This window comes from Lichenostomus cassidix, chromosome 2, assembly GCF_008360975.1.
Source record: "Lichenostomus cassidix isolate B80296 chromosome 2, HeHo_3.0, whole genome shotgun sequence".
NCBI classification, from domain to species: Eukaryota; Metazoa; Chordata; class Aves; order Passeriformes; family Meliphagidae; genus Lichenostomus; species Lichenostomus cassidix.
Window position 1 is genome coordinate 74,103,003 of NC_139482.1, and position 26,778 is coordinate 74,129,780.

The following is a 26,778-nucleotide window of genomic DNA, read 5'->3' on the forward strand; positions in this document are numbered from 1 at the left end:
TTTTACCATTTTGTAATTTCTAAAACTACTTTTTGTTAGAGTTTCATGTCTCTTGATAATAAGATTAATAAAACACTGGAATTCTTGTAAATGAAATTGGGTGGAAAACATTTGAAGCAAAGGCAGCACTGTTTAATGTGTAAGTTTCAGCAATATTAATCCACCGGTCTAAATAAAGAACACTCTTAGAAGTTTCTAAACTGAATTTTTTTAAATGGCACTCTCACTTTTATTTTTTAAGAAGTGTTCTGACAGCAGCTACCTAATATATTCAGTGCTTTCCCTATAGGGATAACCTTTATATTCCTGACCAGGTTGCTTCCTATGTCATTATGTTTTGTATATGAAGAGTACAGTAGCAGTGATGTTGGACACTAGGGAGTGAATGCATTTCAACTTATGTTATCTCTTCTCTTTCTACTTTCAGGATTTGGTTACTCTATACGGTTCAGAGATGAGTTGCTGGGAACTTCTTGGCTGCATCAGAAACTAGAAACATAAAAAATAAGCCAAGGAAAACCAAACTTTATTCTTCATTGCCGGCCGGCTTGAGGAGCATCAGCAGTGGAGAACTATGACAATACAGCAAGTCCTATTACTTCTGCTGCTCTGGATGTGGCTGCCACATCCCTGCCATACAGAAATGATGTTCAGAAGGACTCCTGATCTCAGACCCAAGAGCTTTGGAGGACGTGCTTCAGGGAATGATGGGAAAGCAATTCACCGCCAGAAGCGAGGCTGGATGTGGAATCAGTTTTTTCTTTTAGAGGAATACACAGGATCCGATTATCAGTATGTAGGCAAGGTAGGTTTCACATAAGGTTTTCTGTATAATTTTCAAGTGTTCTTATCTTTCCACAGAGCCTTACTTTCTTTGTTTTATTCTAATGTGTAAGAAGTAGATTTCCAAGCGATATATATGTTGTTTCTCCTACTAGAATCACTAAATTAATGTTGCTAGTTAGAGCTATTGAGAAATATTTGAAGGAAACAAAGGAAAATATGTTTGACAGATTTGTTTGTTTCAGCACATCATACCTACAAGCAGCCCACTCAATATGTCCTCATTATCAAAGCATAATATTTTATAAATCATTATAAAATAATTTTCCACCTCTGTCTCTGAATATTTTGTATTTCATACAAGATACTGCATTCTCTTTCTATGCTCATGTTTGGGGAATGCAACCTATTTTGAAGAAAAAATCTTTTTCCTCTTTACCTATCCCTGAAAATCAATAAACTGCAGGGAGTAAAGTTCATTAGAAAACTTGGGACAGAAATGAGGTGTTTAGGTAGTGAACTGCAATAGAAGACAGCAGAATGGTACATGTGACTGCATAGCTTACTAGGGGGTGTACATAAAGGACACTGGAAGTCTCCTTTAAATTATTTTCTGTTGATGTTTAGGATTCCCCATGTGATTTACTGAAAAATATATAATGTATAATGCCACAATAATATTCAAACAAGTACAAGATATTAATTCAAAATGGTAATTTTCTTGAAAATGAAAGTTAGTTTCAGCAGTAATGGATCCAACTTAGCACCAATGGTTAGTTCTAAACACAGAAATTCAATTTTCTATAAAGGAGATTTTAATTTTTACATGGTTTCAAACTTGTAAAATACCACAGTGAGATACTGACTTTTGAAAATCATGGAATCACAGAGCAGCTAAGAATGTAAGGCATGTTTAGAGATCATCTAGTCCAAACCCCATGCTCAAAGCAGGGTAAGCTTGAGCTTCCTCAGGACTATGTCCTGTCAGATTTTAAGTAGCTCAAAAGGTAGACACTCCACAATCTCACTGGGCAAACTATTCAAGTTTTTGACCATCCACTCAGTAAAAGATTTGCTCATATATTTAAAGGGAATTTCTTGTATATCACATGGTGCCTGTTGTCTCTTGTCATGTCACTGAGCATCACTGCAAACAACCTGGGCCTGAATCCCTCACTCCTTCCCAAGAAGTATTTACATACATTAATAAGGTCTGTGCTGAGACACAGCGAGCCTTCTCCAGGTTGAACAATCTCAGGTCTCTCAGCATCTCCTCATATGAAAAATGCCCTAGTCCCCTTATCAACTTGTTGGCTATTTGCTGGATTCCCTCCAGCAGTTCTGTACCTCTCTTCATGTGGGGAGCCCAGACTTTGACACAGAAGTGCAGACATATCTCACCAGGGCAGAGGAGAGAGGAAGGATCATCTGTCTTGATCTCCAGGTGATGCTCTTCCAAATGGAGCCCAGAATACTGATGACCTTTGCAAGGGCTCATTTCTGGCTGCTGGTCAACTTGCTGCTCACAAGGACTGCAAGGTCACTCTGCAAAACTGCTATTCAGCCAGCTGGGCCCCGGCACATACTGGTGTACGGGATTATTATATTATAAAACATTTCTTGGAAGAATTAAGGATGCTGGAGGATTTGAAAAAAGAAATGCATATTAAAACTCATGAAATTTAAATACTAAGTGAAAATTTTAGAGTGCAGGCTTATAAGTGAGTAAGTTTCCATTTTTTATTTGTTGCTTTGAATATGTTATATTAGCACTAGAATTTAAATAATGCAACTGTTTCCAAAGCATGTTGACAGTCTTGTAAATAGTCCCTATATTTATTTCATACACTTCTCAAGTGTACTTATGACTCCCAAGTGTTCTGAAGTAAGTAGGCCAGCTCCTCAGGTCAGGCTGATAGCTTACGAAAATCAACCTTGCCCACAAAATAAGAAGGGTCATTTTATCAAAACACTATGCTATTCTATTAAAAAGTATATTGCACACAGAAGTCCTAGGAAATAAACAGCTTTCCAGGGAACCCCGAATTTCACATTATTTAACATCCTTCAGAAGCCTGCTGATTACTTTTTAGCCATTGTACTGTTTTTTTAATATTTCTCATTTCAAACTGTAGAGTGCAGGTACTGTTACTTAATAATTTTCTTTCAGTCATAAATAAGTGAAGGAAGATTCTTTAGAAGGGAAAGGGTTAAGCTTTTTTAGGCTAACTCATCTTCATTAGAAAAAGAGAGCTGTTGATAACATGGAACTACTTTGGTGGAGAGAAAATAAGTGTTTGTAAGTGTTTGTGAAGTGATAAGTAAAGATGAGTAAAATGACAGATCAAGAATAAGGAACTGAGAAGAAACTTGATGAGCAGTTAAGAAAGGCCTTTCATCTATTTTGCTTTGGTTAAACTAAAAGAGTTGGTAATTTGAGAAAGCAAATTTAAAATTAACCCAAGTATATAAAGTTGCCCTTTTCTGACAAGTCTGGGAAAAAGGTAGAAAACACATATAAAATTAAGAGTATCATAGCATGGTATTTGTTCAGGGAGAGTTTTACACAAAGAAAGTAAATGGAAAGAGGTGTTATACGTGGAATTAAAAATTGATTGTTATATTAATTAAAGCTTTAGTCTTATAGTCCAAATTCTCAAATTATTAGGTAAATAAATAATTACTGATTAAAATTGTTCTAGATAAATTTTACAGTATCCATCACCTTTCCCTTGCTGTTGCACTCACCTTTCCAAGTTGTATAGTCAAAACATTTCTGGATGTTTCCTTCTACCTGATTTTATGCAGAGACAAAATTATTTGGATAGGTGAGTGACATAAAATGCCACTTTCCTATTAATTTCTTTGCAACAAGTTTGGAGATGGTGTTTGGAAATTTTGTAAGGTAATAAGAGCAAAAGTTAGGACTCAATGATTTGTGGCCAAGGACTAGGAGAGAATTTTTGTCATGGAAAGACTTCAGTCAAAAATAAGTACCAAGTATGATTTTTAAAACTGACAATAATAGGTGACAAACATTCCAGTGGAAGAACCAGCAGAATTTCCAAAGCTGAGACTACCAGATTCATCTGGGTTTATGGTTTATACCTGTTGCTTTCTGAGCTCATGACTGATACAATTTTTCTTGTTTCTTAATCTGCATCTATATATCTATCAGGGAAACTTGAAAACTGTTCAATAGCACACCACTCTTGAAAAAAGGGTCTGCAATTCAAAATGCACTTTATGCATTCATTCATTCACTGTTTGGGTTATCTTGAGAATATTCAGCTAGAATAATATGACGGAAATGAGGTTCAATGAGTAAATGGGATATGTAATCCCATAACAACTGAAGTATTCTTTCTTTAAGTCAACTACCCTTGTGAAATGGTGGCACAGTACATATGGACTGGTCTTTAGATCAATATTTATTATTATTATAAGAAAAAGGATTGTAATCCTTTCCTTCATGTAATACATAGTATCCTCAGAGTAGAAATCAAAATTACACACATTTTTTATATGTGGAACCCCAAATAATAATTTCAACTGTATCTCTAGTAAATGTTGCAGTCATAGAAAAGTGCCATGTGCAAAACCAAACCTATATATATATATTATACTATCTGTCTTTGAGATATCTTCACAAAAATATACTAGAAGACAATAATTCAAAGTGTCCTTCCGTGTTTCAGGTAAACAAGGCAGGAATGTTCAAAAAGAATTGTAAAATTCATATCAGAAAACCCACTTTATCAATATTTTTCTCTACAGAAATTCTACATAGGTTCTATGGAAAACAGATACAAAATTTTTATTTCTTTTCTTAGTACACATTTCAAGGCCCATTTATTATTTTTCAAATAAAGTACTGCAATTATAAAGTATTATGCATTTTCAAACTTGTTCTGAAAAGCTTTAATTTACTTTGAGTATATCCAGAAAAAAAAACAAAACATTAAATCTATACTTTATTTCCTAGTAGTTGTTACCACAGTGAAGCACTGCTATGTACCAACAATATCTTGGTATGGAGTAATTAAAAAATAAATTCACAAATAAATTCTTTATCCTCATTAAAGTTCATTTTCCCCTCTTATTATCTCACCAGATCTTGTCAATTGTTTAGGTGTGCAGATGTTTTCCGCACTTAGCTTTCTGAGACAGATATTGACTTTTTCTGGCAATTTTCATTACTGTAGTTTTATTGCGTAAAGGATAAACTGGCACAAATATTTCAGCACTTTGAGAAACTGAAGTTCTTAGTAACACTGCAGCGCTTTTTAGTATCTCAAAGGATAATTTATCATATATTTGCACATAAATGTATATAAAATTTGTGTGTGTCATATTAGAAGTGTTACCAGAAAGGATTATCCTGGCAGTATTCACTTTCACGTGCTTGTAAGTGCAGTCATTATCTTTGATGGTGTAAAGAGCAGAACATGTCAACCTCACTTAGCTCCTTTCACTTCAAGAATCCCAACACAGACATGACTCTGAGGAAAAGACTTAGCAAGCTATGCATACATAACACATTTTCAAGGACAGCAGTTAGAGTTTTAGTAAGTGTCTGTTGAAACTGTGGATAGTATACCACATAACAGTCATAAAGATGTAAGGCAGCAAAGCCTCGGATGTTGCTTGTATTTTTCCTTCTGATGAAGCAACTACCAAAAGTACTGGTTTTGGAGAGGGTAAGACAAAAGATCAGTTTTGTGTTTCAAAGGATTCCTCATAAAGTGTGACACACACACACAATATAAGGTCCCAATGAAACCATGCCATTGTAGTGGTAAAGTGAAGACTTACCAAACCCTTTTAAAAATCTCTGCATTTTGATTTCTGAAGAGTGCTTCTACCATAATTCTTTCTTCTGTAAAGAACCTTTGGTGCTATAAGAGACTAAAGAGTAGGATTTTGAATTGCAAGTGCTCATGTGCAGGGTTAATATTTGGTGTGAAGATCTGACTGAGAGATACAAAATGCTTTTCCTTTCAGGTGAAGATAATCAGCTCGATGGCACTGAAGTTCTGCAGAGGCTGAATTTTCAGCTAGAGCAGATTCTCATGACAGACATCAGTAAAAAAGAATGCAAAGGGAGGGAAGATATTCTGAAAACTGAATAAATGAATAGTGATCTCTCATAGTGAAAGAAGGAAGCTAGTCTGTTTCCACGTGAGGTGTTTTTGGTGTAACTCTACTGGAAGCAAAGTTCAAGTTATTCACAGTTGTGTATCTTCAAAAACCTTATCTTAATGAAGATACTGCAGTGTGGTGGAATTGACATTTGAGACGCAACAACATTAAAAAATTTATTTCTTTCTCAGCAAGACTTAAAACACAGACTGTGAAGAGGGTTATTTAAGGCACCAATTCATTTCAAGCACATGAAAATTGCTTGGGGGTACGTGTGTGGCCTCCTAGATATTTAAGAACAGGTCAAGAGTGTCAGAGTGAAATACTGTTTTACCAAAACATTAGAAACATCAAAAGCTTCCTGTAGGATTGTCCTGAAGGCTGATTGATGAGAATCAGCCACTCAATGAGTGCTGATAAAGATTCATTCTCAAAGTCTGTTGGGATTCAGCTTAGTAGGAAGTTTATAACTGCTTAGATTCATCACTTACTCTAAATTGTTAAGTGTGCAGAGGGTTGATATTTTCTGTTTGCTAAACAATTATTCCTTTGGAAACTTCAGTGTTTGCTGGAGGCTCTGATTTCTTGCTTCATGAAACAGCAGCAGAAGATACTGGTGACAAAGAGATGACCAGGGTGAATACTAAGGTTTTATTCTCATAAATAATGAATTGTTTGTTAGTTACTGTTTTGGATGCACCCTTACAAGACACTGGGTTTTGCTGGATGACACAGGATGGAATTGAGAGTTGGTGAACAATGAAAAAGCTTTGTAGCATCCACAAGTCTTTTAGTGATGACTGAAAAAGCTACAGCTGTGTGTCTGAATTCAAAGCCAGATATATTTTTTTAAAGAATGTGGCTTTGCAGCCCTGGACAGATGTTTGTGTTTATAAGTTTCTTTAAAGCGTTGTCTGCTCAGAAGGAAAGAGGGGTTTAGTCACTTGAGAAGGTCATAGTGAGGACATACTTAACCCAAGTGCTTAAGGGAAGAATTCCCACTGTACAAATTATTTGATGATATTTTTGCTGAGATGTGCTACACACTGTATATGAAAGACCTAATTAAACAATCCAAGTTGCCTCTTAAGACTGGTAAAAGTTTGGAAAGTGTGAAGAAGCACAGAGACCTACAATCAAGCTCCAGTGTTTCACAGTGAAATAGTACTGGAATGGATTATTGTCCTTTTAGACTTTGTTTCATGTGTGCAGGCCACATCCAATAGAGTTGAATGTAGATGTTCCAAAGCAATTTTTCTCTTCTTGGGGAGTCCAGTGCCAGTATTTGTTCTCTCAATGAGAAATGCTGGATGTGTTGAATGTCCCTCTGCTTTAAATTAGTCCTTAAAGGTCTAACAGGCTGATTACTTGGAGTGTGCTTTTTCTCTAAAATGGTAAAGTCAATAGGACTTTATCAGTCCTATCACAATCAGAACCAGCTAAAATTGCAAGAGACATATTTCTTAAAATCCATGGGGCTTCATTAGATGCTGTCAAGAGAGGTATTGGATAGGATAAGAGGAAGGAAGGAAGGAAGGAAGGAAGGAAGGAAGGAAGGAAGGAAGGAAGGAAGGAAGGAAGGAAGGAAGGAAGGAAGGAAGGAAGGAAGGAAGGAAGGAAGGAAGGAAGGAAGGAAGGAAGGAAGGAAGGAAGGAAGGAAGGAAGGAAGGAAGGAAGGAAGGAAGGAAGGAAGGAAACCAAAATTAGAATGAAAAGGAGTAAAAAGGTGAAACAATAGGCTTGTTAACACTGGTGTCATTTAATCTCTACTGTAGCAGAGAAAATCTGGTTTGACAGAACTGAAAAGCAGCATGTCATATATTTTTTTGCTGTATGACGAGGACACAGGGGAAAGACCTCAGGACATGCCAATGCTGCTGGGGGTATTGATAGGGGAAAAAACTTTGGGGCTAACAGTGTTGATCTAGTTTTAATCAAATGGAAATACCTTCTTTACCAACCAGTATCATGAGAAGAGGGAAGGTTTGTGGGTCCATGTTGTAGCTGCATCAAATCTCCACAAGCAATGAAGTTTGTGCCACTTTCAGGCTCACATCACATATCCATCCCTACATATCTAATATATCTATATCTCTATATATCTATATCTCTATCTATCTATATCTATATCTCTATCTATATCTATACATCCCTATATAGCTAATTGCCAGAGGACCTTGTGTCACACTCGTGGCAAGTGATTCATTGGTGAATATAGTGAACCGTGCTCCCAAGATGTAAACCATGCTCTGAGATTCCCAGGCTCCTGTTATGATCCAATTATTGAGAGATATCTCTGGTCAAATTAAGGTGCACATGAGACCATATGCCTATCTTATTTAACAATATAATGTGAGGTAGAAAGATACAAAGAAATAGATAAAGGAAGGTGGGAGGGGGAGAGAGATAAATCAAGTAGAAAATAGTCACCACCTATGGATCCAGTGGCATCCTCTTGGTCATTCTTCACCCTGCACTTCTCGATGATCGGGTTCCAAGGTCAATCAAAACTTTTCAGTATCTTTACATGTCACCAAAGAAAGGAACAAATGCTCATTGGCTACACAGTTCTCCTATTCTATTGGTTAAATGATTCCCTTGCTTCTAATGTTAAGTAGTCCAGATGCTGAGTCCTTCTTTTCTCTTGAGACGGTGAGGTTTTTGAGTTGGTGGGTCATAATCTCCCCCTGCCAGAATCACCTTTTACTAAGCCAGAGCTGATTCAACACAGTTGCTGCTTTGGCTTTCTTTGTGGTCCATAAATTCTGTATTCTTTGTGACCAATATCAGTGATGTGTTCTTCTCTTCAGTTTTGTTAACCTCCCCCTACATTTGAGGTGACAACCAGACAACCACCTTTATCTTATGTCAAGTTCCTGCTGTGGCGGCTTCTCTTACAGTCCAGGTTCTGGGTATCCATGGAAGGATGTTTGGGTGGGCTTAGGTGGTGATTGACGATCAGAGAAGCCATCTGTTCCATAACTTGGGATGGTCTCTCTTTAACCAGTGATATGTGTATGAGCAGTTGCTTTACACAGTTTGCCACAGTGAGAATTTCAGCCCAGATGTGTTAACCAGGATGAGCTAACCAGAGCTCACCTCTGCCAGCCTGGAGTTCATGCCATCCTGTCACTCCCTACTGTGCTTATCTCATGGCAAAGTCTGTGGTCTTAACAGTGTTCAAGACAAGCAGCTGTGCTCTTTAAATCCTTACAATTCCAAAGAGAGAAGCAAGGTAAAATACATAGAGAATACCAAGACACCAAATTGCTTAGGTAGACATAGCTATATCTTAGATAAATGTGCTTATAGACAATAGTTTGAAGTTAAATACTTAGCTTAGTAGAGGATCTTTCTCACTTCCATGGGTAGTTTTAGGCATACTTTGCATAATTTTAAAGGTCATGATAACTCAAGGAGTTGCAATCAATGAAGTGCAATATCTCTAAAATTATATTTGCTCAGCTTTCAAGCAAATACTAATTTTATCATCTGTTCTTATATCTCCTTGGCCTCTATAGGACCATAAGTATTATACTTAATATGTTTAACACTTTTAATGGTCTTTAATTGTAATCTACAATAGACCTAGACAAAATTGAGGTGATTTTAATATTTTTTTCCCCTAAGAAAAACAAACTAAAACTGAATGTAGGAGGTGCAAAGCAGAGGAAGATACTGATAGCAATTTTAAATTCTTCTAAACAAAGTTATTAATCAGTTAAAAATTAAATTACCTTAATAGTTCTTCTTGGCCAAAATGACCTTATGCAGGCATTTTAAAGCTTTCTGTTCCAAGCACAGCTTTTGCATACTAAAACTGTTATGTTTAACTTCTGAGGTAAAGCACTAAAGATAATTTCTTTACTTGCCATCATATGTCACTTCATGTATTTCCAAGTCCATCCCTCTAATTGCTCTCAAGAGCTCTACCCTTATGCAAATATTTTGCAAATCTACTCATAAACTAATACAAATATATGTAGGGACAAGCAGCTGAATGTTGTTTCCTCCTCTTCTGTCAAGTAAATGGAAGCTACACATCTAATGGTATTGCATTTTTCAAGGTGGCATGGTAAATGCAAAATACTGGGAATGTATGAATCATAGAACCACAGAATATCCTGAGCTGGAAGGGACCCACAAGGATGGAGTCCAGCTCCTGGCCCTGCACAGGATGACCCCAAGAATCACACCATGTGCCTGAGTGCATTGTCCAAATGCTCCTTGAATTCTGGCAGGCTTGCTTTACCTAAATGGTTTAAGGAAAACTATCCAGTTTTGATGCAAGAGTGAAGAAAATTACTTGACTATTCCATTTTATTTATTTTGCACATTAATACTTGAGTCCAAGCCATTTATCAGTTTGAAGAGCAGTGGTAAATGCGGCTGAGGGGTCAATAAGATTCTTCTAGTCACTGAGGTAGGTTTCCTGCCCCTGCCTTTCTCAGTATCTGAGAAAACTACTTTAGAATGTTAGATTTTTTATTTTTTTCCTAGTAATCACAGTAGCAGTAGTCTGCCATTTTGAAACCCATTTCTAAGACAGACAATTCTGATCTGTGTAAGAACAAAGTGCAGTAACATCTACCAATTTTCAGGACTATTTAGAAGGAAGTGTAAATAATGGGCACACTTCCGGCAGATATAAAATCACCAATAGGATATATTTTGGTGCCTTTATGAAGAAGAGCTATAGCTCCCTTGGGGGGCTTTCATTCAGAGTTTGTATCTGATTATGCATTGTACTTAAAAGAACATCATGCTTCAAAATAGTATAAGAAACTGCAAAATAGTTTAGCCTGAACTCTCCAGTTCCTTTCAGTTCAATTTATCTTTCGGTTTTAAAATTCTATCTGCTTGTCGCATAAAGATAGACCAAAAGGGAAAGAACTGATAAAACTGAAATTATTTATATTCAAAGCCACAAATCAGGAAAAGTGGAGTCCACTTCATCACAGTCCATTCATTCACTCATGGAATTAAAACACATAATATAAAAGGGAGCTTTAGAAATGTTTGACCTACACCTTATTTGAAATTATAAATGTGTAAACAGCCAATAATTTCAGAAGCAACTCCAAAGCTGATGCTCCTTAGGAGCCTTTTTTTTTCTTCTCTGGAGATTTTTCTTTTTTTAAATCAGATGCAGATGACCTTTTAAAGATCCTGTATACGGAGATAACAAGGAAGAGCTGGGAGTAATACTGCGGAAAAATCGGTGACTTGCAACAAAATACCCATGAGGGAGAGAGTTCTAAGAAGTTAAAAGTTGATGTTTACCCTTTCAAAATGTCTTCCTGCTGGAAGGTTTTCCTTATATTTATAAGAGTGTTTTTGTCTTTGAAGATAATTAAAAATAAGCTGTAGCAAAAAGACTGTAACAGTGAGTTCTTCCAAAGCCTCTAATACCTTCTGTTTTAAAGCAGTAAGTAGCTATGCAGTCAATGTATCTAAAGTCCCTGCAGACAAAGTAGGATTTGGTTGCAGGAGTAAACAAACATCACTGTCCAACCCATCAGTGTTACTTTCTCAGTTATTTCTGTTTCCTGAGTTTTTCAATAGCTGTTTACTTCAGAGCATTAAAGAAGGACTGCTTCACTAAAGGAAAAAATTGTCCTTTAATTTGGCAATATTTTGGTCTGCAGCAATTTTAAATGTATAACCCTAGACAAGTTCCTACATTCTTCAAGTCTGAGAACAGAAGCTGTCTTGTTTCTGTTTCAGAGATTCAATTCACAGGCCATCCAGTTGCCTGAAAGGCAGGTGCAAAGGTGCCTTACACATCTGAACACACTTCAGAGCTCAGCAAATTATTATTGAATAGTTAGGAGGCTTGGCATTCTAAAAAGGCATGCCCAAACAGATTTTTGTAAGGAGGTAGATGGAAAATACAAGCTGAACAAAGCCAGACTATGTCTTGGGATATTCATGGTATTGTACTTTTTACATCTATGGAGTTGCAAAATTGCTGCCTGCACTGTAGACTCAGATAACTGGGCATGCAAAATTTTTGAGGGAAAATATTCTGGATACTTGAAAGAACATGTAAGAGTTGACGAAAACCTTGGTGCTCAACTGCAATTCTGTTAATGTCTTCTGTTCCCGTTATCCAGGTTGTAGAGAAGCCTTGCTTTGTCATATTGGCTTGCACAGATATTCTGTACCTTTCTTCTGTTTACTAGATCTTCAGTCCAGTTATGCTGTCTGGATTTAGAATTACTGTCTTTCACAATGCAAACCCATACCAAATTAACTTTTCTGGTGACATCTTTATTTAGGCAGCAATGTAGTTGCTCTCCCTGTCTCTGAAATTTTATTTCTTCAATCCTGTCTTTCCTTTCAACTTGCCTAAGTATGTATCTCAAAGCAGCTGGGAGGGAAGACATAAGCCTATTAAGCTTACTCTTGGTGTGAAGTTAGGAGTAATCATACTGTGCTTCACTGCCAATATTTTAGTGATCTGAAGTTTTTTTAGGTTTTGGTTGGGATTTTTGTTTTTTTTCCTTAGAGAATGTTTGTCCTTTCAGAATAAATCTCAAACAAATAGCATTTTTTAACACAACAGAAAACAGAGGTTGGACTTGATCTGAAATATTTCTGAGTGAAACTGTGGTGGGAAAAAGAAGCACAAAGACAGACAAAAAACCACAACCCCCCCTACTTTGTAGAAAAATTTGGAAGACTGCATGATACTTTCTCTCTTCCTCATTCAAAAACAGCTGAGTAAAGATACAACTGTTCTTTCTTACCATTTTATTTAGAAACTGGTTATGTTATGAAAGTGCTTTTCTTGGTTTTATTCCTAAAATGTTTTAATAGTTTTCTATTAATTATATGTAATTTCAAAGTACATGTTACAATATAAGGATTAATAGAATAAATTACACTCTATAAGCAGAAACATGAAGTAGTAATACAAATTTCTTCTTTCTATATTAAGAACCCCATCTTCTAATGACGATTTTTGCATATCCCTTTCTGAGGTATGACATTTGCCATAAAGTATGCATAAATTCAAATTTCTGAGTCTCTATGCTGATGATTGTGAATTCTGTTGTAAATAGGATCTTTAGCAATTAGAAATATTTAGGAAATATTATTTTGGCATAAATATAATAATTAATAACTATTACCACCTATGCAATCTTGGGTAGAAACTATATCTCTTAGTATTAATTATTAAAATTATATTCATATTTCAAGTTTTGGCACTGAGAAAATGGACTAATGCAACTCTATAAGACGTGAAGTAAATAGGGAGAAAAAAAGAAGTTCTATTTTTTAAAATTTATGTTTTAACAAGTAAGGATTTAAAGAAATGTCATGAAACAATCCATTTTAAGGAAGGAAACAGGAAAGATAGAGTAAGGCAATGTTCCAGGCCATGTTGCTAAAATTTAAGTAAAAATTTACTGAAGTGAAAGTCCTTGTAAAATGTGAAAATAATTTTGCAAGTAGAATATATGCGCTTCAGTAGAGACTAAATGGGTAGAGCCATATAGGAAATGAATACATCCATGAGCAGATGGAAAGAAACCCAGAAATTTTGTTGATTTAAAATTTTAACAGAAGTCTCCATTCCTGTGGCACTTTTAAAATACCTGTCCCTTGTAAGAACCATTGTGCAGAAATATGGCTGCATTTTTACACATTGTTGCTAATGGAGATACCACAGATGACTTAGAAATACTTCTAGCAATCAGCAGGATTGCTAGAAGTAATCCTTAGGTCATTCAAAAAGGATAATGAGACTGCTATGTAAATAATACAGCTGGAATGTGAAGAAACTACTTAATTATCTCTTTAGTTAGGACAGGTTATTTGACAGACCACTCTCTATGTGTCAGGAGTGGCATGTTGTCTATTAAAAGCCAAGTAAAATAAATAGAATACCTAGAGTTCTGCGGATGGCTGTGACACTGGAAAGAGCTGCACAGGATTAATCAAGGCTTATCATTTAAGAATAATGGAAGAGATTTCAGTAATACTGATTTATTACTTAGGAAAGGATAATGACATACTATAGAAAACAAAGTCATTAAAGGAGTAAGGAATACTATTTTGAGTGCTATGTAAGTCTGTGTACCATAAAAGAGAATTAGGAAGTTTTCTAGGGATAGTGTAGAATTCTTTTTACTATTGACAGAAGAAAGTAGGAGCAAATAATACACAAGGCAAGAGCTAAAGATTCATGAAAATTAGCTAATTCTGGGAAAAAAAATGTGAAAGATTTCTTTTGTTCTATGGACAAAACATAAAACTGCAGACAAAGAAAATGAAATATCAGCAGCATAACTAATATAGCATATTTTATTTGTAATTAGGAAAAGGGAGATTAAGTAAAGGGTGCTTTTGATGTCTTACAAATGTCAGCAAATGTCACAGGAGCTTTATGGAAATACTGACTGGGCCTATCAGCTGATTACCAGAGTTCACATAAATTAGAAATTATTTTTCATCAGTGATGTAGTACACAGAACACGCTTATTGAAACCAGCAATTAACATTGCAAGGGAAAATAATTGCTATGGAGTAAAGTTCTTAATGTGTATCACTCAAGATCAGGATGAGCTTTTTGTGCCCAGTAAAAGTATTTGAAGAATAGAGTTCACTGGGCTGATGATGCTGTCTTTTATGTATACACACATAACATGCAATTCTCTGCATGATTTGTGCCAAGATGTATATCCAAATCTGGTCAATTTTCTATTTTACAGTCTGATAGAGTAATAAAGTATGTTTCTTTATTAGGAAAAGTTGAAATTTAAATTGTAATTATAGCTACCTACACAGTGTTAATAGAAGCATGGTTAAATTCAATTAAATTTCATTATGTGATTGTAATTCCCTGTGTAATTGAGGGGTCCACAAGGGGTCTACAAGGCACCATTGTGGATAAATCCAAAATGTCTCCAGGAACTCAACATGCTGGGATTCCACTCTTAAATGCCTGTGTAGTAAAGCATGAGGTATGGGTAATAATCACTATGAGTTAAAGACCTGCATACAGCTGCAGTGCTGTGATTTTGCTGGGATTACGGATATTTGGTGGAATGATTCCCTTGATTGGTGTGTTGCAATGGAGGGATACAGACCCTTTAGGAAGGATGGGAAGGGAAGACAAAGAGAGGGAGTTGCCCATTATGTGAGAGAGCAGCTGGGGTGGATGGAGCTCTTCTTGGAGATGGAAGAGGAGCTGACGGAGAGTGAATGGATTAGGATTAAAGGGAAGACAGGCAAAGGTGACATAATAATGGGTGCTTGCTATAGGCCACTTGACCAAGAAGAACAAGTGGATGAGGCCCTCTAAGAACAGACAGGAGTGGCCTCACATTCACAGCAAATCAAGGGAGGGCATCCTTCCTCTCTGCTCAGCCACTTTTGAGGCCATGCCTGGAATCCTCTGCCCAGTTCTAGGCACCCTAGTACAAGAGACACATGGACACACTGGAGAGAGTCCAGAGAAGAATGATAAGGCACTGGGGCACCTCACATCTAAGGAAAGGCTGAGAAAGCCAAAGCTCTTTACACGAGGGGAGAGAAGGCTCAGGGAGTCCTTAATGTGCACAAACTCCTGAGGGGAGGCTGCAAAGAGGACAGAGCCAGGCTCTTTTCTGTGTTGCCCAATGACAAGACCAGAGGTGATGGTCACAAACCAAAATGCAAGTGGTTCCTCTGAACATCAGGAAGTGCTTTTGTCCTGTGAGGGTGATGAGCACTGGCACAACCTTTCTGCAATGTAATTGTAGGTAATGATTTAAACTACTTACTAATTTAGTAATTGATGTAGAGATAGGATTTTTCTTGAGAATACTATTCCCTACAATAAAAGATTTCATAATTTACAAAAAGAAGAGACAAACTTGATGGAAAAATAGAAATACAAGTTGCCTTTAAGAGTTTATACATATTCCCCCTCTCTTCTATCACCGATCCACATGTAATACCTTGTCTACAAATTCAGGGTTATAAGATCTTTCTCCTGGATGTATAGTCCCACTGATTTCACTGTGACATAAAGGGAGCCAGGATTGATCCAGGACACCTTTATCCCTCATTGTTGTAATTGCTATGATTAGATATAGTATCAATTCAGACACATCAGAAGTCTCCCGAAACTCATGAAAAAAAATGTCAGCTCTCTCCCTTTCCCTCTCTTCCCTTCCTTGGGATTGAATTTAACAATAATACTATATTATCATGGATATCACTGTTTTGGAGATTATTAAAATGGCTTTTATTCCTTAATTATGATATAGACCTTCTACTTAAGTTGACATTTTCCCCTTCCTGGGATGACAGATATTTTCATTCAGTTCTGTGTGATAAATACAGAGTATAGATGAGGAGAAAATACACGCATGATAAAGGTAGAAAACCTTCAAAGCTCTTACCAATTGACACGTTACAATGATTTCAGATGGAAAAAAAGACAATCTTGTGTGGCATGTTTTTAAATGGCCTCCAGCAGTAGGTGAATTAAACTAAGCATCAATATTTTAAATGTGTTCTTATTTTGTTTTAAAAAATTCAATGCTTTATATACATAGTGCAAATTGTACATTACGATATACAAAAACTAACTCTGTTTTAATGGTTATTTTGTTAATAACTAGGCTGCTTTAGGAAAACATACATCAGCTGTCATAAAATAATTCTTGTTTACCAAAGAAACCCAAACCTACAATGGGTTCTTACAGCCACTTTGTTGCGATTAATGCAGAGACCATAAGAGGTGACTTTCCCTTTAAAAAAAACTAATACTAAACAGACAAACCCCAAAGTTTTCAAATACATGAAGCTATTCTGAATTCAGTAAAAGAAAAGTATGTGCTCTTTTAGCAGATTTGCCTTCCTAGGCATTTCCTTGGTGGAATAGGGAGATTGTTCTGGAAACTACTTAATCCTTTTTACAATATTTTGTACAGATTTTTATTTTAGTCAAAAACCAGCTAAACAACATAACACATAAAAATACGGATATTAAAAAAACTTCCAACCAAATCTGAGGAAAATCTTTCCAGACATGTTTACATCCTGAGACAGCAAATAGTGTAAGGAGACTCTCATAGAAGTAGGAATGTAGGTTTGTGCCATATTGATTTCAGTAGGAGGAGAGCCAAACAATGTTTCTTTGTTCAGCTCAGTGTTTTAATGAATGAGGCCCTGAGCAATTGCCATGGGTCAGGATTTTTTTTTTTCTCTTTAACACAAGAATTCCCTTCTGCTTACTCATACTCAGAAATCTTTTGGAGGTGCCAGGAAGTAAAAGAGCACTTCAGGTCCACTGGCAGTTCTCTGCTTTCTGTCTTCACCTGATGTACTGTCATGGATTGGAGACCGGACATTTGCCAGGAGGATGCACGAAAAGAGGGCAACCAGGCTCCAAGCTTAAAGTTGCAAAAAGTGTTTACCTAACAGAGTTGGAGGATAAATGCAGGCAAAAATAAACTTTTTGTACAGTTTATCCCCCCTCCCTCTTACAAACCTATAATATTCACCCCCTTTTTCCTCCTTTACAATCCACAAGCCAGGTGGGGGGGAGGGTGTGGGGTCTCTTTTCAGTCTGCAGAGCAGATTCTCAAATTTATTCATCACTACAATTCTTCTACATCCAATACTCTTTATCTCTACTTGTTTCTCTCTCTCTCCAGACAGTTTTCTGCTCTCACCCCCAGCCTCTTAAGAAGCAGTCTCTGCACTCACCCCTCTTCTCTCTTTCCAAACCAGCAACACAGACAGGGGGCAGGTTGAGGGGTCCTCTGGTCCAATCAGGAAAAGAGGTTCTCTACTCAGCCAGGGGTCCTTCCCACGAGAGACAGTCCTTTGAGAACTTCTTTGGTGTGGGTCCAATCTCATGAGCAACATTCCCGCCCGAATTCTGCTGCAACATGAGTCTCTTTGTCCATAAGGTGCTGTGCAGACTCTCCCGAGCTGAGGCCAGGCTGCTTCCATGCCAGGAGCAAGGCCTTTCTCTCCCAGTCAAGGCCTTTTGCAGTTTTAACTCTTAGATGAGACTCCCACTGGTTCACAGTCTTTTCCAGGCATCCACCTGCTCCTCTGGAGTGAGCTGTGGGTGGATTTCTGCATCCTTATGGACTCCATGGGCTGCAGGAGAAACTTCTTGCTCCCCCCATAGCTTCCACCATGGCTAGCAGAAAGTTTCAGCTCCGGTGCTGGAAGCACCTCTTTGTCCCCCCTTCTTCACTGACCTTGGCACTCTCCATGCTGTTCTCCCTCACATATTTTCACCTCCACCTCCTCCTCCTCCAACTACAAAGTGAAAGAAGTGCGCGCCTGCTTTGTTTTGAATTTTTCTTAAATATGTATGTTTTCACAGAGGCGTAACCAGCACCTCCAATGGCCCAAACTTGGCCAGCAGCATGTCCATCACCTTCAGAGCCATCAGAGATTGGCTCTGCTGGACTTGATGTAAAAACTTCCAGAACTTGCACTCAGGACACACAGGAGCCATCTTTGTGCCACACCCCACCCCTCAGACACCTCCCCAGGCCTACTACAACAGCTTCTGAGGGGTCCAAATTTCTCCTAGATGTTAAAAACACTTCACTGATGTTCTGGGCCAATCAAAACCACCACATGTACAGATAGTATTTACTACATGAACAATTGGAAGACAATATGCATATTGGCTTATGCAACAACTTTTTGGCGTATGAAATTCAATTAGTCTCTCATCTTAGCTCAATGCTCATGTGTCTCTTGGAGTGGAAGCTACGACAACCTAATGAAGCTGAAACTTTCTTGTTCTAACTCTCTGAACATCAGCTAAAGACCTTGGCTTGAGAAGGGAGTTTGGACATTGGCACATTGACTTAGTGCATCTATGAAAGATCTTTTGCTGATGCCCATATGATGTGTCTCTAAAAAAATAATCCTGCCTTTCTCACATAAAATCCTAGAATATTTTGTCAGTGACAAGACCATCTACCTTCTCTGTACTGTGACTCTTCCCTTTAGAATAAGCTACAGTAACAGGAAAAGATACAAGTCTCATGATGAAAAAATATATTTGCTGTATGATTAGTTTCTGGAAATTGAGAATCTTGAACATGATATCAGTAGTGAAGACTGTAGGGAGCTGTGAAAATAATATTTCTGTTTATGTGATAGATGTTATTTCACCCAGGGATGTGGAAAGAAATGCTAAAATAAAAATTATTAATTATCATTTGTCTCTTACCGTTTTAAAACATCGATAAAAACAAAAAATTTGAACAAGGAACTACTGTCATCTTTATCAATGAAAAATGGTAGAAAATATTTTTATCTTTCCTTTTGAAAATGAATCAAATTAAACAAATACAGTCTGAAAATGCACTGCAGACAGGAGTTTTGCATTTCTGTTTCTTGCAAAAAAATTTCAGAGTACTCTCCATCTTACATTATTCGTTGTGCTTCCATTCTAGTTTGCTCACCCCTTTTCCAGTCTCACAAAGCATTCTTTTTGAAATCTGTCTTTTCCTTTCTGTCCATTTTCTCTTAAATAACACACAATAGCACAGTGCTGGCAAACTGACAATATAACTGAGTGAGAAAATTTAATGTGTGACGTCTCCATAAAACTTAGTGCGAATTACAGAATCACTGAAAAGAGTTGCTTAAAATGTTACCTTTCAGATAAATTTAAATAAGTGAACCTCTTTGGTGGGTAAAATGTGGCTTAAAGCCATGACAGTTAAATCTGCTAACTGAGAGAATAATGCACAGGATATGAGCTTGTCTGAAAACCTTTTAGAGTAAGTGCTGCTAATGTTAAACAACTGCACCATTTAATAGTTCAGTTCATGATGCTTAAAATAAATATCTCCACTGTGGGAATTCTATATCAATTATTTTTTCTGATTTCATGTCAAATTTGCCCACCATTGTGAATATGCAATTGTTACTATTCAACTAAGTATCCAGCCAAGTTGCTAATATGAAATGTGCACTAGAACACAGAGTCAAATGGCAAATGCTTCTGTGGTGTTTTTTGGCTTCACATTGCTAATATAATTACTTAGAAAAATTCTAATAGGTTACAATTTGCCCTGAAATTTGTCCTCAGAATTATGAGACATTCAAGACTTATTTGAATAAAATCCAAAGGATAGAGTAATTCAAGAATGTACTGAGGTCTCGTTACTGTGATACTTGGATTAAATTGAAATATTGACACATTGCAGAAGAAAATAGAAAAAAATGTTCTACATTATACAATTAAAAATTACTCTCACAAAGTAAGAGAGTAAGAGTGCATTTAGTAAGTTAATATTAAAATAGTCTGTCATTTTGCAAAAACCGCAAAAACTTTAAATTGTATTGGAAAGTGTCCCATACATTTTAGCAAATTAAATAAAGATTAAAAACCAACTTGAGCTATATTAATGCCTACAGTAAGTTTTCTAACTAAAGGGAAGTTTCTTAATGCAGTCATATCTGGTGTCTAGTTATCTGAATACCAGTCACTGAAAAATCACAGAAGGACTTCTGAATCTGAAATTCAAATAGAAATAGGTGTGACAAATCTTAAAGTCTTTATCTGGCATTGTCATAAATCATTTTAAATTCCAGAAGTAGCTTGTATGATAAAATAGATCTGACTAACCCAATCATCTCTCTGTTTTTCACAGTAGCATCGTGTCACTTTTTGGTGAAAATAGGATTAACACTTTGTATGCCATTAGAAAAAAAGGCCACATACTTCATATTCCTTTTGGGAGATTTCAGAATAAAGTGGAATTCATGGGGGGAGGCAGGGAGAAACTCCAATATTCTGAGTGAATAGGTTTGAGTTGGATAATTGGAAGTCAATTAACATGGATTTCCTGTGTTGTAATTTTCAAATAATTTTTTAAGCAGAATTATGTTGTTGTTCAACTAAAGTCTTCTGAAAGTATTTTTACAAAGGTGTTTTACTGATCTAAAAAATCTATTGAGCTTAATGTGATTGGGACCTCTTCTCATTTACTCATTTTTTTAATGGTTTCATTTACCTTGAAGGAAGTAATATGTAGATTATTACTTAAATAATAATTAGCATATTACCTCTGGAAATATTATCTTCTGTTTAACAAGACCTTCCTTTTTATTTATATGAAATCATTCTGAATTCAGAAGTTTGTTCAACCAATTTATATTGAAGATATGCAAAAATGTCTTTCATGGTAATAGCAATTACTGGATGATGAAACAGGGCTATATAAAATAACACCAGCTGACGTTCAGATTTCCTACAGAGTGAGAAAAAATATACATAAAATACGTATACCAGTGCAGCTGAAAAGGGAAGTATTTCTGTGGAAGAACAGCAAGAAATTCACTGAAACAGGAGTTTGCAAAATATCAGTGACAGATATGAAAACAAAACCACATCTTCACAGCTGATCATTTTGTGTGATGAAATTGCTAAATGAAACAGATGTCTTTCCATTTCTCAGCTTGGCTGACATGAATCACAGATGCCCATTAGCCAAAATAACTATAGGAAACACTTTATACTAAAAGTAGCAGAGAAATATTTCACAGAACACTTTTTTAGTACTTGAGTAAAATGAAAAAACTCTGCAGTGCTGATTGACACACTGCTCATGCATTTCAGAGCTGGGTAATGATTCACTGTGCAGGGCTGTGTAGCACATTGGGCAGTCTTTAGCAACCTTGATTCCTCTAGTAACATCTGGATTGAATTAAGAAATAAAAAACAATGTGAGAAATATTCTCTTTCCCTGCTTATATATACTACACATTTTCACTCCTTGAATTATGTCTGGAAGCCTTACTAATTTTATCTATAATTTTGGGGTTCCTGATCACCCCAAAAGACCATCTGAAATGTCATTATGAATTTGAAGTTTTTCTACAATAACTCTGGACTTTTATGTGTGTATATATATAATTTAAATTGGATTACCAAGCCAAAGTATAATTATTAGCAGTTTTTTGGACAACACAGTTTTATAGCTCAAAGTGTTGTTCTAAACAATGAAGGTTGGTATTCCTTTTAAACATGTTACTCTGAAGTGCAGCTCTCAGCTCCCTAGAAGTCTCTATGTAGATGTCTCAAAGTCTCGTATTCAGCTCCCTTTCCAGACTTTCGGCTAATATATGTGTGGTAAAAAACAAACAAAAAATAAACAAACAAAAAAATCCCCAAAACACACAAACCAAAAAACCCACACAAGTATAAAGTTTGAATTTAGCAGAGGTAAGAGGGTAATGATTTTGTGGGCACAAAAGTAATTTCCAAATCACTTTCCTTAGATTTACACGTAGCTACAGCAGTGGCAATGGAAAGCCGTCAACAATGATAGTACCTTGCATATTAGACCAATAAGTATGTTAAAAGATCTTTATATGCTGAATTGGATCTAAACATAGTTGGTCAAAAACTTAATATTTTTTAGTTTAGGGATTTACTCAGAGTTCTGATTTAGGTCTCTTCACTACACTGTTCAGGCTTCTAGTGCCAGGTAACATTTTAAGGCACCAGAATATGATTATTTGGATCGCTAAATTATTTTACAAGTTCCTGGCATGATTTTGCTAAATACCATGTTCCAAAACAATTTCCATGCATCATTTGTATGTTAAATTTGGCCAGACACTCTTGCTGGGAACGGTTTGCATGGACTTATGCTATTCTGGAGATAATTTTTTAGAACGTATTTTGCCAGGCTGCTAACTGGTTTCTGAGTAAAAGAACAGGCACTGCAGCACCGATAGACCATTGTCAACTTTTGTGAGAACTGGTAATACCAGACCAGGCTTTGGAAAGCATATGGGAAACCTGCAGTGAACCCATTTAAAGATCCCTGTCAAACAGCACGTGACTTTATCTTTCTGTCACATGTCTAAGGAAGAGCAGCCTCTTATAATGCTCTTCATCACTCTGCTGTGAAAATATTTCATGGAGTGGTCATGGACCAGCAGTGAGTTGCTAGAACCAAAATGCTTTTGAAGATGAAATTATATTCTAGGAAGACATGGAGAAAAAAACACTTAAGGACTTCTTACACTAGATGCCATTTTAATATGGGCCACAGCCTGGAAGACACTGTGGAGTTTCCTTAAAAAAGAGGGTGAAAGGGTTAATTAAAGGTCACAACAAAAGGTCACAATTTCTGTGGGCCATCAAGGGAGGAGCATGTGGGATTAAAGTTCACTTTAAAAATTCAATCCTCAAAAGAGGAGTGAGAATGTCTGGAAACCTTCAGTTTGAAGTCATCAAGAGAAAAAGAAGGAAAAGAAAGATAAATATTTATTTGCAAAAGATTTTTCTTAACATCTACCTTCCTACTCTTTACATTTGGTGGCATTTCCTATTTCTTTATTTATTGTAGAATGAAAAAAAGCAGTAAGAAAATACTAATTTTGTAAAGTAAACATACCTGTGTGCAATGTAAGCAAAGTGTAATAGGTCTAAATGCTTACAGTGTTTCTCAAGGTTTATTTCTGAACTAGGAGAAAATCGAAAAACTTTTATGTAGAAAATCAAAGTCCAGAACATAATAGTATTCAAATTTCTACCATGAAGCCTTTGATCCTGGTGATTCCTGGTGAGTTCTGTCTGTTCCACATATTTCAAGGCTGTGGGAAATATTCAGTGTTTGAAAATTTTTCACAACATATAAATTTACTGTTTGACTTCAGCTTGTCCCACCAGTCCACTCTATATGTTTGGTTTCAGCACAAAAGACCATGCAAGACACATCCAAACCCATAACCATTGAATATTTTACTTCCAATACTTAAAATGGATGCTATGGAAGACAATATGAGGATATCATAGATGAAAAATAGAAAAATGTCTGCATAGCATGGGGGATATTTATACTATACTAACTGTATAATATTTTTCATTATCTGAAATGTAAGTTTAAATTAAAGAAAACTCTTGACATGACTGAAAATAATCTTACTGCAGATCTAATCAATGTTGTTATTATGTGTTCAAATAACTATTTTTAGAAAGAAAAAAATGCCCTAGTTATGTCTTAAACTTTTTGGAATATTCTGATATTTCTTGGGTGTGATTTAAAAAAAAAACTTTTTATATTTGCACTTCATTTTTGTAATAAGAGCTTTACTTGATTTGATCCGTCTGCTGAACTCAAAAATAAGTTTACAAAAAAGAATATATTTCATGGTGAAAATAAATCTGAATGCCAGATTTCTTCAGTTAATTATGAAATCATTTAGATTGGAAGAACCTTTCCAACAAGGTAATGAGAAAAATTATGCTAAGTATGTCCAAAAGATCAAATGAGACATCCACAGTACTGTACAGAAAACAAAATATAATTGAATAATTTTTTTTGTCTAAAGGCAGTCAGAACTGCAAGTTATATATGTGAAGTTAAGCTTTATATAACTTACATAATGAGTATTAAATCAATACTGAATGCTTAATAAATTTGAGGATTTTTTCCTTTAGGCTATTTACATTAGGTGATGAAGTGAAAACGATAATGACTTAATATGAATTGTTCCCCAATTTAGGAGAAAAATAAATAATATGAAATTATATTTTAAAAAAATATTATTTCATAAAACCAGTTGTTCTATTTTCCTTAATTGTCTTGTATTTAGCCATGTTCTTTATCTGCTTAGTGAATTTACGAGAAGCACAGCAGCTGTGAATCTTTAATAGGATCTCTTCAAGGAAAGAAAAGGTCAGTATTAACATAAAAATCTTCTTTAAGAACGGTGGTGTAAAGGTTTCTTAGCAGAGAACAGGTGTTGCTGCAAAAGCAAAATCTGCCAGAAGAGTCAAGGTAAAAGATTCTTGGAGCTAAGTTAGGAAACACTGGCTGTCAATCAGTGCTGAATGAAAATTACTTTCTTAATGGCATTAACCACATTTGTTGCACACAGAATGATTTAACATATAATAATGATTTTTGAAAACCTCTGTTCTTATCATTGCTTCTAAACAAAATGTTCTCTTACATTTCAGCTTCATTCTGACCAGGATAAGGGAGATGGATCCCTCAAATACATTTTATCAGGAGATGGGGCTGGTACTCTTTTTATAATTGATGAAAAAACAGGTGACATTCATGCAACTCGGAGAATTGACAGGGAAGAGAAAGCCTTTTACACCCTGCGTGCCCAAGCTATCAACAGAAGAACTCTGAGACCAGTGGAACCTGAATCTGAGTTTGTCATCAAGATCCATGACATTAATGACAATGAACCAACATTTCCAGAAGAAATTTACACTGCTAGTGTTCCTGAAATGTCAGTAGTAGGTGAGTTTTCTATACTGAGGCACAAATGCCTGTTCTCCACTACTTGACAAATTATTTCTCCATCCTCTAAAAAATCAGTTGAGTGCAGAATTCTGCCTGATGAGTCAAGTAATTTTCATTTTGTTTTGTTTGTTCAAATATTGAAATTGCACCCAGAAACAGATTTTTACATTTCTGAGATACATTTCTACTTGGACTATCCAAATTATTAGCTTTACAGTGTTTTGGTATATAAATATTAATAGATAGTAGGTAATGGTGAATCATCATCCTCCTTAATAACTGTTAGAATAAAATGACTAATTTAGCCTGTTGAAAGCTCAATGAATTTTTTTCTTTCATTTTCACTGGAAGTTCCCAGTGGTGATAAGAACTGAACAGAGAGCTGTCTCCACTTTCACTCTCTCTGTGGCAGAGAAAAATTATATATTGACTCATGTGGTGTTGATGCACTGACTGAAGGTAGACACTGTCTTTATTTTATTTGCTTTCATTTGTTTAATGTATAGAAAAATTCTCTTTTGCTTTCACTTCCTCTCTTAACTCCATCCATGAATGACGTCTTCAAGAATATTAAACAGCTGTCTGAGCTAATCTTTCTTCTCTTTGCAATGTATTTTCAGTTCCTATCTTAACTAGGAAGTTGTGGCTTGGATCATGCCAGCAGGTGAAATTTATAAACAATAACATTTTTGTATATGAGTTATTATTGATATTAGTGCATACAATTATTCAGGAATATTTATGAAAAACTTAAAAATATATCACATTTCTTATGAAAATTAATATTAATTTATTCATTGTATAACTGTAGATACTATAATATTAAATTCTTAAAATTCAGAAAACAAACAAAAAATTCAATACAACTTTTGGCTATTATTACCATTTTAATTACTACCATTGCCTGAACTAGATCAAACAGTGTTTTGAGATGTTTTATATATACAGATATTGAATATTTAGTACTTACTCCCCTGGACCTTGAAAAATGCCGAAAGGATGAGAAAAATACATAATTATTGAAAGAGAATGGCTTCAGCAAATCTGTGCAGCAATGTACAGAAGCCTAATAGTTTTTTTTATTCTTAATATTTCAATCTGCTTTTAGTTTGTGATTGAATCATTTTAAAGGCTCCAGCCTTCAGCAAGCAGTTTTTATTATATAGGAAAATAAATTTTAAAAAAAAGAAAGATAAAGAAGTCTGAAGGACGATTATGTAGGGCTGCACTGAAATCTCATCAAATCAGTCCAAATCAAGAGGAGAATTGAAAGTCTTCTAGCTTGACTGTTCCAAAATCAAACAAAATATAATGCCAATTTACTAATTTACTGGCCAGTTTTCCAAATTTCCATAAACAGATACATCTTTAGGCAGAGCATCTTGAAGGTGCATCCTGAAAGAGCTATGCTGAGGTTTCCAGAGAAGCATATGTCAACATTACAGTAGGGTTTTAAAAGCATCTCTTAGAATTTCCACTTTATTTCTCATGTTCTTCCTACAAATGCCAGAATGCATTGTTTAAAATGTGATTGGAAATATTTATAAAAAATATGCCATTATATAATATTCAGTTATAGTCTATTGATTCC

At 35.8% G+C, this 26,778-nt stretch overlaps 1 protein-coding gene across 2 annotated transcripts in view; it reads left to right on the forward strand.

Moving 5' to 3' along the window:
• The window catches only part of CDH10 (cadherin 10), a 96,955-nt gene that overhangs the window by 37,714 nt on the left and 32,463 nt on the right, over window positions 1-26,778 (forward strand). For both annotated transcript variants that reach the window (XM_085052103.1, XM_085052102.1), the window contains exons 2-3: window positions 428-805; window positions 24,890-25,184. In XM_085052103.1, coding sequence (XP_084908229.1) covers window positions 575-805; window positions 24,890-25,184 — 526 coding nt within the window. In that variant the 5' untranslated portion in view covers window positions 428-574. The remainder of the gene's footprint in view (window positions 1-427; window positions 806-24,889; window positions 25,185-26,778) is intronic.